Source organism: Muscardinus avellanarius (assembly GCF_963383645.1).
Source record: "Muscardinus avellanarius genome assembly, chromosome: 10".
Classification (NCBI taxonomy): domain Eukaryota; kingdom Metazoa; phylum Chordata; class Mammalia; order Rodentia; family Gliridae; genus Muscardinus; species Muscardinus avellanarius.
Window position 1 is genome coordinate 96505747 of NC_137796.1, and position 15564 is coordinate 96521310.

Here is a 15564-nt window from a genome sequence, read left to right on the forward strand (position 1 = left end):
TCTATTCTGTTTTCAGTGTTGGATTTATTATCAAACAAATTCTCCTATGGTAGTGGCTGGACAGTTGCCAGCAGCTCCTGAATTATACCTGGCCCTCTTTATCAACCTGATCATTAATGGAGATTTTCTTTGTTCACAGTTAAAAGTCTCATAATTGACTCAATGGATCATCTAGGTCATGTGCTCATTCCTGAGCCTAATATTATAGCTCAGTGAGATGGGGGATACACTTTTTGACCAGGCTATAGTTGTATCCCTGTCACTGCACTGTCCAGTGGGATCTGATGCTCTTGGTATTCATGCCTGGGTCACATGCCCATCCTTAAGTCAGGTGTGAAATCTACCCACTTGACCATATTATATGACCAGAAGAAGGGAGATTGGATATGCAGAAGGCTAAGTCTACACCCATACACTACATTTTCAATGATGAAAGGGCCATTAGGGATCATCTACTCCAACCTGAACATACAGATGAGAAAACTGAGTTTCAGAGATGCTCCTCCAAGGACCCTGAATGACTAGCAAAGCCATGTTGCTCTTCTTCTGCTAAGGAGTCCATCCAAATCTAATTCACATTCCATCTCAATGCTGGTTATCAGATAAGTCAACAGAAAAGCAAGGTATGTTATTTTGCCTTGTTTTCCTATCTATACGTCTCCTTGCAGGGCCTTTAATCCAGGTATGTTAGCCAAAAGTTTATCCTGTTTACCAGGGGTATTTGGGCTAAAGAAAAACATCCACATGATCTGTTTCTGGACATAAGTGACTATGCAATCTTTATGGGGATCTTAATGATCACAACCCTATGGGATGTGTAGAGAAGGGTATATGATGATGATAATATACACTTCTTTCCTTGAACAAGAGCTCCTACTATAATAAACAAATATCCCTTACCCTTCAAAAAACACAGTCCAGAAGGGAAGACAACTGTGAAAAGATGATTATAGTATAATTCTTTGTAATTACAGAAACATATGGAACAGGAACCCAGCAGGAAATAGGTGCCATACTTAAAAGGTATGACTAAAGAGAATTTAATGAAGAGATGACTTAGAAATAAGCAACCCAGCAGGGCATGGTGGCACACGCTTGTAATCCCCGTGCTTGGGAGGCGAAGACAGGAGGATCATGCAGGTTCAAAGCCAGTCGCTCTGACCTAAGAGACCCTGTTTCCAAATAACAAAAAGTATAAACATAGGTCTGGGAGTGTAGCCTGGAGGTAGAAGGGTTTCCAGGAACCCCAGTGCCACCAAAAAAAAAAAAAAAAGAAGAAGAAGAAAGAAAGAAAAGAAAAGAAAAAAGAGAAAGAAAGAAAGAAAAGAAAAGATAAATAAGCAACCCAGGGCAAACAACAGTAGGAGGTTGCTGCCACTGCTAAGCTTAGAAAAGCAGTTAGTAGAACCCAGCAAGAACTGGATCTGTAGCATGGGACTGCCAGACAGAAGCTGTGGGCTTAATGAAGGAAGGCAGCTAGTGCATATAAGGGGAAAAAAGATTTTGAGAGAAAATGTCTCAAAATCTCTTTCTTTTCCATCCTTCCATCTCTTGTTAGCACTCCCATTGGCCAAACCCAACCAGAAGTATTGAGGGGAGAGGCGCCCTTTGATACAGTCTGCAGAGGTCAACCTGCAGACACAGAGTAGGCTGGGAAATGGCAGATATAAGTTTCAGAGGGGCAAACAGAAAACAGCTTGTACTGCTGGAGTGCCCAACAAGACTAGCGGTAGAGAAAAAGAGTAAGTCGCTCAGTGGGAGTCCATGGATGGAGGGAACGTTTTCCAGGCAAAGACAGACATTTGGGAGGCATGACCTATTCCGGAAGCTACAAGGAATCTGGTGGTGGTATGATTACAGGATGGAAAGGGGTCAGAGACGAGACCAGGGGCTTCAGGAGAGAATGGGTTCTTTCATCATGAGACTTTTGTGTATGATGGTGAGAGGCTAGAAAGCAATGGGGAGGCAGAAGGTGACAAGAGGAAGTTTGCACATTAGAAAGATGACTCAACCAGCATAGTAGAGAATGATTTAGAAATAAGGATACATTCAACAACCCAAGTAAGTGATGGTAGAGTATGGAAAACATGTCTTATTGTTTACAAACATAGGAGAGGATTTAGGTTCAAGATATATTTAAGGAGTTGAAAGGATTTAGTGACCTGCTGAGTGATGAAGGTAACAGTAAAGCTGTTATGTTAAATATCTCATTTATTTAAAATGGAGATTTGGGGCTGGGTGTCTCAACACTAGCATTATTGACATTTAGGTCTAGATGATTCATAGTGGTAGAAAACTATCCTATATATTGTGAGATGTTTAATGTTCATTGTTTTACCCACTCAATGTTAATAGCACCCAAATCATCATCATAAAAAATATCTCTAGAGATTGCCAGATATTCCCCGGGGTGGGGGGCAGCAAAATTGCTCAGGTTGAGAACTCTTGATTAGGGGGAAATGAATTCAGTTCTGGGAACACTGAGTTTCAGGTGTCTGTGAGACATTTGAGGAGAGATGTCAGAGAATATTTTGGCTTATGGATTTGGAGCCCAAAACAACATCCTGGGCTGGTGACTCAATGTGGAAATTATCAGCATGTAACTAACTTGTATTTTCACAATAGCCTGAAGTCACATTAACCATACTATAACTTCTCAAACTCTTCTCTTCAAGGAAATGCTCCTAGCTGCTTATCTTTCTTATTGACTTTTATATCTGGCCTACATAGGAGGAAAAAAAGCAGGGTACAGGCTGGGATCAAATATCACTGAAATAAGCTATTCTGAACACCTAGCATATGGATGGAGGTCTGAGTTCAGTGACTATTTGAAACTCATCTGGCTTTGTCACTTTGCCTCTGATAAAGGTATTTCTATACTCTATCATCATCTCTTAGGCTCCTTTTGTTGGGGTTTAATTTGAAATATCTAGAATTCTTCAGGTATTTATAACCTTTTATAACATGGCATAAACCTTTTTATGACTTAATGTTTCATAATGGGAAGGCTGTAATCTTCAATGTTGAGAAGTTGGAAGAACCAATCACTTGTTAACTCTGTAAATTATAAAAGGTCAAGCACCTTCATAAAAATGTCTAGTGACAAATATCTCCCCTAAAGGAGTGAGAGTCACATGTATAGGCTCATTTCTCTCAACCTGATTTTTTCTTATTATGTAAGTTGGGGCAGGAAGTAGACATAGTGTCTCATCAGGAAGATTCTGGGGAATATGTAAAGCGGGGATCCAGGAACCTACAATAATAACACATAACAAACAGGCTAAAACAAACATTTCAAGTGCCTTCTTATACCAACTGCTTTTATGAACATTATTGAGACAAGTTCAACTTAAGTTTACTCCAGAACAACAAAACATAGTATTTTAAACATAATTATCCTCTAATATTTATTTAATGACTGACAAGCTTCTTGTATCCATCCTTCAAGCATGAGTGAGCCAGTTATTCACCAGAGTTGAGAATCTGTATCATTTTAGATCCTGCATGGTGCTTCTTGAAGTAACCCACACAGATGGGAATTAGAACGCATATGGAAGATAAGCAATTTTTTTCTCTTTTTACTTTTTATGGGAATTGGGTAAGGGCTAATAGAGTGATGTATACTTCTACCATCTTGTCCTTCATTAGGATGTATGACTGCAATGCACCAACAAGCAATTGTTTCTATATTGTATTCATGATAAGTGGTAAATTCTACACAATCTAAGTCTGGAACCCCCTTTAAAATCAGGAACAAGGCAAGGGTGTTCACTACCACCACTTTTGTTGAACACAGTATTTGAGACTCTTGCCGGAGTGATAAGGCAAGATATATCAAAGGAATTCAAATAGAAAAAGAACTGAAATTAACTTTATTGGTATATGACATGATACTATATTTAGAAGACTCCAAAAAGCTTCCCCTGAAAAACTTCTACAGGTGATTAACAAATTCATCAAAATAGTGGGATACAAAATCAACCTAAAAAAATCAGTAGCTTTTCTATATGCCAACCATGAAACCACTTGAAAAAGAAATCCAGAAAACAATTTCATTCACAATAACCTCAAAAACAACAAAATACCTAGTAATAAATCTACCAAGGAGGTAAAAAACCTCTACAATGAAAATTATAAAACACTAAAGAAAGAAATTAAAGATCTTAGAAGATGGAAAGATCTCCTATGCTCTTGTATAGGCAGAATTAATATAAAAATCCAGTGACACTTAGCTATTCAGTAGAGTTTCGATTGGGATTGGGGATTATCTTTCAAAAAAGGGCAGCAGCAATGTTGCCAGTTTATATCATGTAATATACACATATTCAGAATGCAGCAAATGGTGACAGACAACAGTAAATAAAAGATACATACATCATAAGCACGAGAATACAGAATTTAGTTCTGCAATCAAGTCTTTCCTACAAACAATTAGATTGTGTCTCTCTTTAGGTTTCAGGAAACAGCAAACTCTAATAAAAAAATCATCAAAAATCAGGTGTGGCGGCACATGCCTGTAATCCCAACTACTTGGGGTCAGGAAGATCTCCAGTTTGAGGCCATATTGGGCAATTTACAGAGACCATGTCTCAAAACTTAAATAAATTATAAGTGTTGGGGATAGCCCAATGGTAGAACACTCCTGGATTAAATTCCTAGTACCCTCCCCCAAAATCATCAAGTAGGCCTAATTCTTTTGCATAGCCTTTCTCTCCTTCACCTTCTCAGGAGGTATCTCTTCCTCTTATAAGAACATGAGTATTAGGACCCCATCTGTATGACTTCATTTAACTATAATCACCTCTTTAAATACCTTATCTCCAAAAGGAGTCATTTTGGGGATAAGAACACTCACATGAATTTTAAGGGTGGGGGACACACTTCAGTCCACAACAGATACCCTAGTCTCTTTCTTTACTCTGCCTACCTGTCATGCTTTCCCTGTTCTGAAGCAGGAATATTTTTAAACCCATTTCTATAACTTGTAAACATTGGTTTAAAGGTTAGATGCATTTTAAGTTGGACATAAATCATCAAGCAATGAGGAACTTTTGGCTCCACCAACCAGCAAAATCATACAGCTAAAGATAAAACCAAAGTCAGAATCTCCAGGCTATGCAGATTAGAATGTAAGCAGCAGACTAGTGTGATGAGAAATAGTCCAGAGTTAGAAAAGCAAAGAAAATTTCTTTTTTTTTTTCATTATCTATTTGCCCCCTTCTCTATTCAAGGTAACAAAATCATAATCGAAGAGCAGTATGTTGTTGTTCTTGTTATTCCAAGGTCTCTTTGAATTTTCCACTGACAGTTTTTTTGATAGGTGTAGAGTATTTCTGAGTAGAGTCTAAGCCTCTTTCCGAGGTAGGCATCTCCAAAACCCTAGAGACCATTCCCAGTGGTCTGGCATTGGATAGAGAGCAGATATGTGGAGTGCTTCCAGTGGGCCACAGCATTTCCCCCAGGTTGCAGGCTCACCCTGCCGACCCAACACTCTCCATCAGAGGCTGGTATCAACCAGATGCCCAGGATTTTGTAGCACCTGCTTCCTTCTGTTTATGGCATTAAGAACTTTCTTCCTGGGACCCAGCTGCATTTGTATGTTCTGCAGGTCCTCATCAGAGCAAAGCAATAGAGCTTCTAGATCCATCTGCTCTCTCACAAAGATGGGAAGGAATTCTTCCAGGTGATGAGAGAGTAAGAACACTTCCAGGGGAGTTGCATCAACCACATCTTCCTCCCAATCCACATCATCCTCATCCCAAGGCATATCACTGACAAGGCCATTTGCCTCTCCCTCTTCATCAGCCTTGGCTTCATCAGCTTCTTCCACTTGTCTTTGGAGCAATTCACTGGGCATTTTAAGTTCCAACTCCCTCTTGCTGTCTAACATTTTTTCAGGGCTCAATACTCTGTTCTTTTGAAAAACAATATTTCCAAGGCCCGGACGATTGAGAATGGATTCATGGTGGACATCCTCCTCCTCCTCTTCTGAGAACTGGAGCTTCTTTTGAAAGTCTCCTGATAATGAGTCTTCTTCCTCCTCTCTGAACATTTCCATCACATTCCTCTGCCCACTTCTGCCTTCCTTCCCTACCTGCTCTGCTGTATCTTTGTTCTTCTTGAACTTTAACTTGAAGGTGTCTTTAATACCTTTAGACAGTGATCCGAATGTGCCAGAAGCAGAAGCACTTGAGAAGGATGATGTGGAGAAGGTGCCCTTGTAAGAAGAAAGAGTCCCAGATTCCTCTTTGTTGTAAGTGCGGGCCATCTTATTTTGGTGCTTCTCCTGAAGCCTTTCATACTCTTTGATCTGTCTCCTGGCATTCTTCTGAGCCTGCTCTTTCAGCCTGGTGACCTTCTTGGGATTTGTGGTGTTCTGGACAGTGGCAGCCTTATCCAGGAGAGCAACACATTCATTCTGCTCCCTGCCAGCAGCAGCATCCAGCGGAGACTGTAAATCATTATCCAGGGCAAAGATGTTGGCACCAAAGTTGATCAGGAATGAGACGCAGTGGGCATGGCCATTGGAGGCTGCATAATGAAGAGGAGTATTTCCCCAGATGTCACATTTATCAGGGTCTCCTCTAGAAGAGAAATTATGAAAGAGTCATGTCATGTCAGACTTTTCGTTTCTCTGAACATAAAGTCTAAAATGTAGAAATAAAAGTAAAGACAATGAACAAAATACATGTTAGTGCAAACAAGTTTGTTCTGTGTTGATGTTGATAGACAATAGCTTCTCTAAGTCTAGGCATGTCACAGCTAGATACCAGATGGTCAGAAACAGAAAGAGCCTGTCTCTACTCTGTCTCCTTTTAAGAACAAGAAAGGCTTTCCAAGGAAATCCCTAGCAGGGCAACTTGCATATTGCATTGGCCAGAATTAATTTACATGCCTAAGGGAAGGGAAATATAGTGCCATATTTTATTTAGATCAGTTAGAATTTCTTCCCTGAAGCTTAGAATAGAATTATCCAATGGTATACTGGTAAATGTTTAACAACTGGCTTATTTGGGGGGAAAAAATCAAAGCCCTGATTTATAGCATGTGACAATTTTTGTGGTGAAAATATTCACAGTGGCAAACTTCAGGGTACTAACATAAAATTAATGACACAAAGTTTAGAAGAAATGCACAATAGCATACTGCTAAAATTAGTTGCACCATATAGATATAATGGATCTGTGAAATCTTAAGAGCACAGATAATAGTAAAATAATTGGAAAGTGATAGATCCTGATTAATAATTGAATATAATTCACTAAAATATAAGTTTATATTATTTAATAATTGCTGTTTAAATGATGTTCAAACTCCCTGAACATTTATCAGCAACCTCTCAAGAGTGGGTAAGAAATGATTCCAGCATGATACTGTACCTCTCTCTAGAGTCACATGTGAGAAAATAAACAACTGAACAAAACCGGTCCCTGAGAAAGAGGAGGGGGAGTTGAGAGGTAATAAACAGTGTCTACTACAACCACTTTTCATATAAAGGTTAGAACATCTCCAGTATCATATGAGTGTATAGTTCCACAAGAGGTGGAATTAGGGTATTCCATCCTATGATGGGATATAGTGGAATATGATATATGTGATGGAATTAGGATATCTATGACTATAATGGAATTGAGGCCACCGACCTAATGCCTGGCATAGAAAAAGAGACATCGTAGTTTCTCAATAAAGATTTGTGGAGTGAGTGCCCACTAGAATCCTTTGCCAGACTGCCAGCTCCCTTGTCCTGTGAGGCGTTGAGATATAAGCACAGGCCCCATGGAAGGACAGAGGAGTGAGTCTGGGAAGTCCTCAATATTTCTTGTGAGTGGAAAGCAGAAACAGAGGAGAAGCTCTACAGCCTGCAGCTGTCTCGATCACGCACTGTAGCCCATCTACATGAAGTAGCTACTTGACACTCTACGCTTGGTCCCCAGAACACTGCAGGCAGCAGCAGCTGTATCTGTGATTTTGTTAGAAATACAGAATTTTGGATCCCAGCCCAATATTCTTGAATGAGAATCTACAGTTAAACAGTATCTTCAGGTGATTCATAGGTTCACTGTGGGTTAGAAGATAATGTAGCCTCACCAGTGTCCTGTATTTTGATGAATCAGACTTGGGCCTCCTCCCTGTGGCTGTTGCATGCTTTTTACACTCACTGCCCTCCATCAACAACCATAAGTACCTCCTCTTATTGAAGGAAGGCAAGAATCATTACCACTGAAGTAAAAGAGGATTCAGAGAGCTTAGCTGATTTACCCAAGGGTAACAAGCAGTATACTCTGAATCACTCCTGTCTCTAAGTATAATGATCTCTAACACAATGCAGTCTATAGTAACATACTTCTTTTTACCAACCGCAAGTTCTCTAGACTAACTTTTCTAGGACTTGGTTTCCTCATCTGTAGGTTGAGAATACTACGACTGACCCATATAATTATGTGAGTTAAACACTCTAGAGAGAGCACAAAAAAGTGTTTGATAAACAATGGATATTCAATAAACAGTTATTTATGACTACCCTTATCACTAAGCTCATAATCCTTAATTTTACATATTTATTTTTTCTCATATCCCTCTAGTAAATTTCTAGCAGCACTGCATCTCTTGTGGTTTTTAAGTGCTGATAGTGCTGATAGTCATACTTGTCAAATATTTATGCTCTGTCTCTCTTGATCAAGAAGGTAAATTCTACTTTCTCTCCTTGTTATCATCTGTATCTCCTAGCAGAAATCTCAGACCCAACTCAAAGAACCCAAGCAGATAATGTAAATGATTGAATGGAACATTCTGGTTCTTTCTGGTTAAGAATATACTCCTTCAGTAAAGACCAGCGATAGCTCAGCCATGGCTGATGCTACCTTAAATAAAATCAGAAACAACATGGCCAGCCAGGCGTGGTGGTGCACGCTTGCAATCCCCACACTTGGGAAGCAGAGACAGGAGGATTGCGTAGGTTCAAAGCCAGCCTTGCTGGCTTAAGAGACCCTGTTTCCAAATAAAAATATAAAAAATAGGTTGAGGAGTGTAGCCTGGAGGTAGAAGAACTTCCAGGAACCCCAGTACCACCAAAAAAAAAAAAAAAAAAAAAAAGAAAGAAAAAGAAAGAAAGAAAGAAACAACATTGCCAGAGGTTCCATTTTAAAAATGAAGCCAGAAATTTAGAATTTCATGGAAGTTTCATTTTGAAATGTTGACTCAGTTTTAAAAAGAAAATATAGTGATGTCCAAACAAAACACATTTGTGGACTATCTCTAGCACATAAGCTGGTGACCTCCTCCTGTACAGAGAACAGCATGAGCAGATGCACAGATGGGTGGTGTTACATGACATATCTTGGAAACCCAGAATATACATCAGTGTGACCAGAACGCATAGAGTTGAGGATAAAGAAAAGGAATGGGGAAAGGAAGAGAGGAATATGAAACTGAATCTAAGGAAAGAAAAATAAAATAACCTTTTTGTTGGGCAGCCTCTTTCCAGAAGGCTGTGGTCAGTTGGCCTGATTTAATTGCCTTGGATCAAAGGAGACCCCTTTCCAATGTTGGCACAGTTACTGTGCATCTTAGGGGAGCAAAGCGCCTTCCCCCCAAACACATGGTTTCACTTTTTATTTATTTTAACCAAACACCATATTCAAAGGACTCCTTAAAGTACCCAAGACAACAAAGAGGGATTGTAAAACATCCAAAACATGACTATAGACATAAACAAAAACATACTGATTACATTTTCCTGGAATTATCTTTGGATTGGATCAGATAAAAAAGAAATTATTTTGAGGACTGAGCTGTGTGGGCGGGGGGGATAGGGAGGGAGTGACAGAGTATTAAGACCTCCGAGTTAAATCAGTATGTTTAAGGCCATAGCATAGTGAAATTTTCCCATCTCAATGTATCTTAAATGATGGTTTTAAGACAAGAGAAAGCATAAGAAGAAAGATGACCACAGAGGTGGGTCTTCCTTAGAGGAAATTTCAAACGCAAGATTCCACATTTATAGAAGAAATTGTAAGATGATTCATGAATTTTCCTTAGTGCACTTAAGCTACTCTATTTGCAAAAATTCTCTTTAAGCTGGGTGTGGTGGTACATACTTGTAATCTCAGCATTTAGGAGGCTGAGACAAGAGGATTGCAGTTCGAGGCCAGCCTCAGCTACTACTTAATGAGGCTCTTTGCAACTCAATGAGACCCTGTTTTAAAATAAAGAATAAAAAATAGGGCCGAGGGTGTAGCTCAGAGGTAGAATGCCCCTGGGTAGAATGCTCTCCGGTATCACAAAAAAATAAAATTAAAAAAATTAAAAATCCTATTTAAAAACAACTTAACAAATTGATAGGAAGGTTATATAAAATTATTTTCTACAGGCATGCTTCGTGGTATCTTTCTTGTCATCTTTCACATTTTTTGATAGAACCCTTATATATACCTACCTGGGCACTCACAAACTTGCCCCATTGTTTGATGATCTAAGTTTAACGTTGATACTCCATGGTTTCCTTGAGCTAAATTTAGTCTAGTGATGATTTGTTTTTTCCTACTGGTTTTTCCCCAAAAGTAAAACTAACTGAAAGCCTTTTTAAATAATCCATAGTTTGACTTTGAAATTTGGTTAGAAGAATGCATTTTGGGGGGAAAAAAACTTTTAAAACTGAGTTGGTATTATTGTTACTAAATAGGCAATTTGCTTAAATTAAATTACTCTAAGCATCTGTTCCATTCCAGCGTCTCCTTCTGAAGTTGACTTGAATGTTTGTGAAGTTGTTCTCAGAAAGCAACCATTCTTTTAAAAATGTTTAGCTACATGAAAAGGAATTATTTGAATTCACTAATAATTAAACAAATGCAAACAAAACCAATGCACTACCTTCTTGTCTATCAGACAGGCAATGATTAAAAAGAATATTAATACTTGATTCTAGTAGGACTATGAGGAAATAAACTTTTGGAGGAAGCATTAAAACTATACCACATCAACTTAACCCAGAGATCTGAAGTGCTTTGGGGTTAAGGATAAAAAAAAAAAATCTGGGATGTAAAACAATTGGCAAGAATTGAGAAGGAAGGACTAAAAAATACAGAGTTAGAAGAATTTTTGTGCCCATATCCAGTGTTTAATAAATATCAATAAATGGGCTGGATTTGTTAGAAACTATGTTACTCTGTCAGATTAGTGGAGAAAAGAATGGACCATGTAACAGATTGTGTTGGGAAAAATGATTAAAAATATGTGTAATGTATGGTGAGATCATAACTTTGGATCTGAAGTCAAATTATATATAAATGAAGTCTTGAAGATAAAAATGAAACTAAAGAAAAATTCAGTCAATATTTAGACATGAATTACCTCTAAATTAGAAGAATTATATAGAAAAGTTTGCTATAGATGAAATATAGTTAAGCTTATATACTTAAATTATATATACATATACACATACTTATATTTATATTTAAAGTACTGGTCAAAAATATGAACTATAAACTGGGAAGAGATTTGTAATGTGTATGACCAAGTGTTGATATTGTTAACCTTAAAAAGCATTTTTATAATTAAAAGCATTTTTATAATATATTTTATAATATATAAGTGAGAAATGTTGAAAACCCCAATGAAAAAGTGGAACAAAGCCAGGCATGGTGGTACCTGTCTGAATTCCCAGTACTTGGGAAGCTGGGACAAGGGGATCTCAGGTTCAACTCCAGCCTCATCAACTTAGTGAAGCTCTCAGCAACTTATCAAGACCCTGTTTCCAAATAAAAATAAAATAGGGCTAGAGCTAGAGCTCAGAGGTATAAGGCGTCTGGGCTCAATTCCCAGTACCAAGAACCTCCTCTTCTCCCAGAAAAGTGGGCCAAGGTTATAAACACACAAAAGTGGAAATAGAATGGCCACTAAACATAAAAATAATTATCAATCTCATCAGTAGCTAAAAAGCATGAAAGCTACACTGATACATCATTTTGGCTCTATCATATTGATAAAATGACCACTCTCTTTCTGAAAGATGACTTGTCCACAAACCCACAAATTGCACACATGCTGCTATGGTCTGAAGGTTTATGTCCTCTCAGATTCATGTTGAAACTTAATTTCCAGTCTAAGAGCTCTGGCCTTTAGGAGGAGAATCTTAGAATGGAATTGGGTGTCCTTCCAAGGGGCTCTATGGAAGGTATTTGCCTCTTTTAACTCTTTCTTCTCCTTCCACCCTGTGAGGACACACTGTTTTTCACACCAGAGTATATGGTAACAAGGCACCACCTTGGAAGTAGAGGTGGGACTCTTATCAGACACTGAACCTACTAGCATCTTGGTTTTGGACTGCTAGAACAGCGAGGAATAAATTAGTCTTAATAAATTATCCAGTCTGAGGTATTCGGGTATAACAGTACACATGAGCTAACATGCAAGCCAGTTAGTGAATCCAGAAAGTTCACTTTGAAGGATTTATTCTCAAGAAAGTATGAGTAAATTTATGTATAAAGATAATCATTACAGCGCTGTTCAAACTAGTAAAAATAAGTTATTTGTCCAAGAGAATAATTGCATAAGAAATAAACTTGTTTACTAGAATACTAAGAAGTCCCTGAAAATTAAATTATGGAAAATATTGACATGAAATATATACATATGCATGCATATTTAAACACAATATGTATATATATATACATATTTATACAGAGACTATATCAAGAGAGAATATATAAATGTTAATAGCATGGCATTATAGGATTATTTTTGTATTTGCGCATATGTATGGTTTGAGTTTCCAGGTTACTTATGTTACTTTGGTAATTAAAGACCACCCAAACAATTATTGCGAGAAAACATTTCAGGCTTATAATGGAGAGAAGCATTGCCATTTACAGTGGCCCTCAAATGGAGCAAGGGCTCCCTGCTGACTGAGAAGAATTCCAAACCCTTTTTCAGAAGGACAAACTCACTTACTAGCTTTGGAGTAAGAGATATTTTGCACAGTGTGAAAAAAAGACATATATTCTTTCAGTAGATGAAGAAAGTTTAGAGAGCCTAAACCCAGGGGTGAAATGGCACCACATTACAATGTGAAGAAGGCTGGCTGGTGGGGGCAGGGTATGCCTGGGAGGAGGAAGTGTTAATCTAATCATTATCGTGTGTGTGTGTGTGTGTGTGTGTGTGTGTGTGTGTGTGTGTCAGAGACAGAGACAGACAGAGAGATACAGAGACGAGAGACAGGGCGCTGAACCCAGTGGCATTCAACCTCTGAGTTACTCCCCAGCCCTTGTTCATTTTTTTATTTTGAAACTGGATCTCTCTAAGTTTCTGAGACTGGCCTTGAACCTGCGATCCTTCTGTCTCTGCTTCCCAAATGCTGGTATTACAGGCATGTACCACCACACCCAGCCAATCACTATCCATCTTACACCCAAACTGCCACTCAGCTCTATCCATGTTACCTATTCCCCACTGTCACTACCCTAGTCCAATTCATCTTGACTCTTAAAAAGAGTCCCTGAACATTCTGGGCACTATACAACTGCCAGAGCAGTATTTGTAATCATGGGCTTACCTGACAATTCCCCACATAAACACTGACATGTCTTTTCTGACCCTCAAGATAAAGTTCAACTCCTTAACAGTTTTCAAGGCTCCATGATCTGGCCTTATCTCTCAACACTTGTCACGTCCCTATTCAAGCCATGTCCAGCCACACTCAACTCCTTCAGCTCCTAGAATGCACAGTGCCCTGTCTTAGGGGAAACATGATTCCTTCCGTCTTTGCCTAGTCAGTTCCTTCGGTTCTTTCTAATCTGAGCTTAAATCCTTTCATCTTAGGAACAGCCTCCCTTCCCCCTGACACTGGGATTGACACCTATACTATTTATTTTAGTGTCCTCTATTTTCCCTTGGTAACACATATCACAGTTTATCTTCCCCTCTCAAATCTGATCTCCATCACAAAAATCGTCTCTCTTGTTGATCTGTGTCCCCACTGACTAGCAAAAAAAAAAAAAAAAAAAAAGGTGGCATATAACAGATACTAAATACTAAATATGTATTAAAGTCATTTGGCTTCCTTATTTATTATTTTTTTCTTTCTTTGCCCTTCTTGGGTCACTAACCCCTCTGATAACAGAGCCAGCAGAAGAAAAGAGATAGCTATCAACTGTGTTGAAATGTAGAGGGTAGGAGTAAGGGTAGGAGTATGCTATGGCTGGGTATAAGGGAAATGGAGTTGAAGCAGGTTGAAGGTCCCTTGTATAGCTCAGAAAGCCAGCAATTCTATTCGAGAATCATGGACTTGCACTGTGATTAAATAAGAGCCTGAGATTTTAATGGCATAGATGAAAGTAAAATACTTCATTTACCCCAACCCAGGTTGATAACTTAAAATGGTGACTCTTTTGAAAAGTTCACTATTTACACTTCATAGAAGCTGGGTTTGGTGGCATACACCTTGAATCTCAGCACCTAGGAGGCTGAGATAGGAGGATTGTAGGTTCAAGGAGAGCCCCAGCAATTTTAGTGAAGCCCTTAGCAACTTGGTGAGACCCTATTTCAAAATTAAAAAGTAAAATAGGACTGGGGTTGTAGCTCAAAGGTAGATGCCCTTGGGCCCAATTCTCAGTAACACACACACACACACACACACACAATATTCATGGAAAATATTCTAATTTAACCTTCCCCAAAGCAGATAACAATGCCTCAGAGTTCAGGGTCTCCCCTCTGCATGTGGCTAAAGGCTGAACCACTCCCCTGGTGCCAGGCCTCAGTGTGAAAGAGATCATCTCTAGCACATTTTTCTCTAAAAAGTCAGTTGTAAAGAGAGTCTAAGAAAAGGGCAAAGTACCTGACTTCTCTACCTCTTGCTGCTGCCTGTGAAATCCTACTGTAAACTCTGACCTCAACAGAAACCATCAAGTTGAACTTACCCTCTGCTGCAGATGGTTTCCAGGGCTTCCAAGTTCCCGTGGTAGGCTGCCAGGAGAGTGGGAGTCATGCCATCGTCATCAGAAAGATTCAAATCTCGCCTGGTGGCCTCTTTCAGAAGTTCCAGGTAGCTATCACTAGCAGCTTGGTGGTAGCGAGTAGACATTTTTTCTGCTCACCAGTTTGTGTTCTGGTTCTCCCTCTCCCTCTCCCTCTCCCTCTCCCTCTCCCTCTCCCTCTCCCTCTCCCTCTCTCTCTCTCCTCTCTCTCTCCACGTAGAACAGAATGTTAGCAGAGAAGGCTTCCTATAAGTTGGTTAATCAGTGACAAGGAAAGTCCCACCAGGGCAAAGCTCATTCCAGCCTCTCTCCTTGGAAGGTAGCCAGAAAGATTACTTGGACTGAACTTGGACCTTTTCATTCTGGAAAGACCATGACACTGAATATTGAAGCCTGCTGTGTTCATCTTGAAAGTTCTGAGGCACATTTGTTGCTATGTACATTAACAAGTCTTGAATATAATCTGGTCATCTAGGAACAGAATGTAAAAGATAATTAAAAAAAAACGCACTAGTCCGGTTCACTGGAGATATGATTTTATAACTTTATTGAGGTAATTTATACACCTTGGAATTTACACATTTGAAGTGTA

At 39.0% G+C, this 15564-nt stretch overlaps 1 protein-coding gene across 1 annotated transcript; it reads right to left on the bottom strand.

Annotated features, from left to right (window-relative positions):
• Positions 1 to 5497: 5497 nt before the first annotated feature.
• On the bottom strand, positions 5498 to 15079 carry ANKS4B (ankyrin repeat and sterile alpha motif domain containing 4B; the record flags this gene model as incomplete). The annotated part of the gene is made up of 2 exons (XM_080702293.1): positions 5498 to 6584; positions 14916 to 15079. The coding sequence occupies 2 exons, from the start codon at positions 15077 to 15079 to the stop codon at positions 5498 to 5500; spliced, it is 1251 nt and encodes a 416-aa protein (XP_080558419.1).
• Positions 15080 to 15564: the final 485 nt, after the last annotated feature.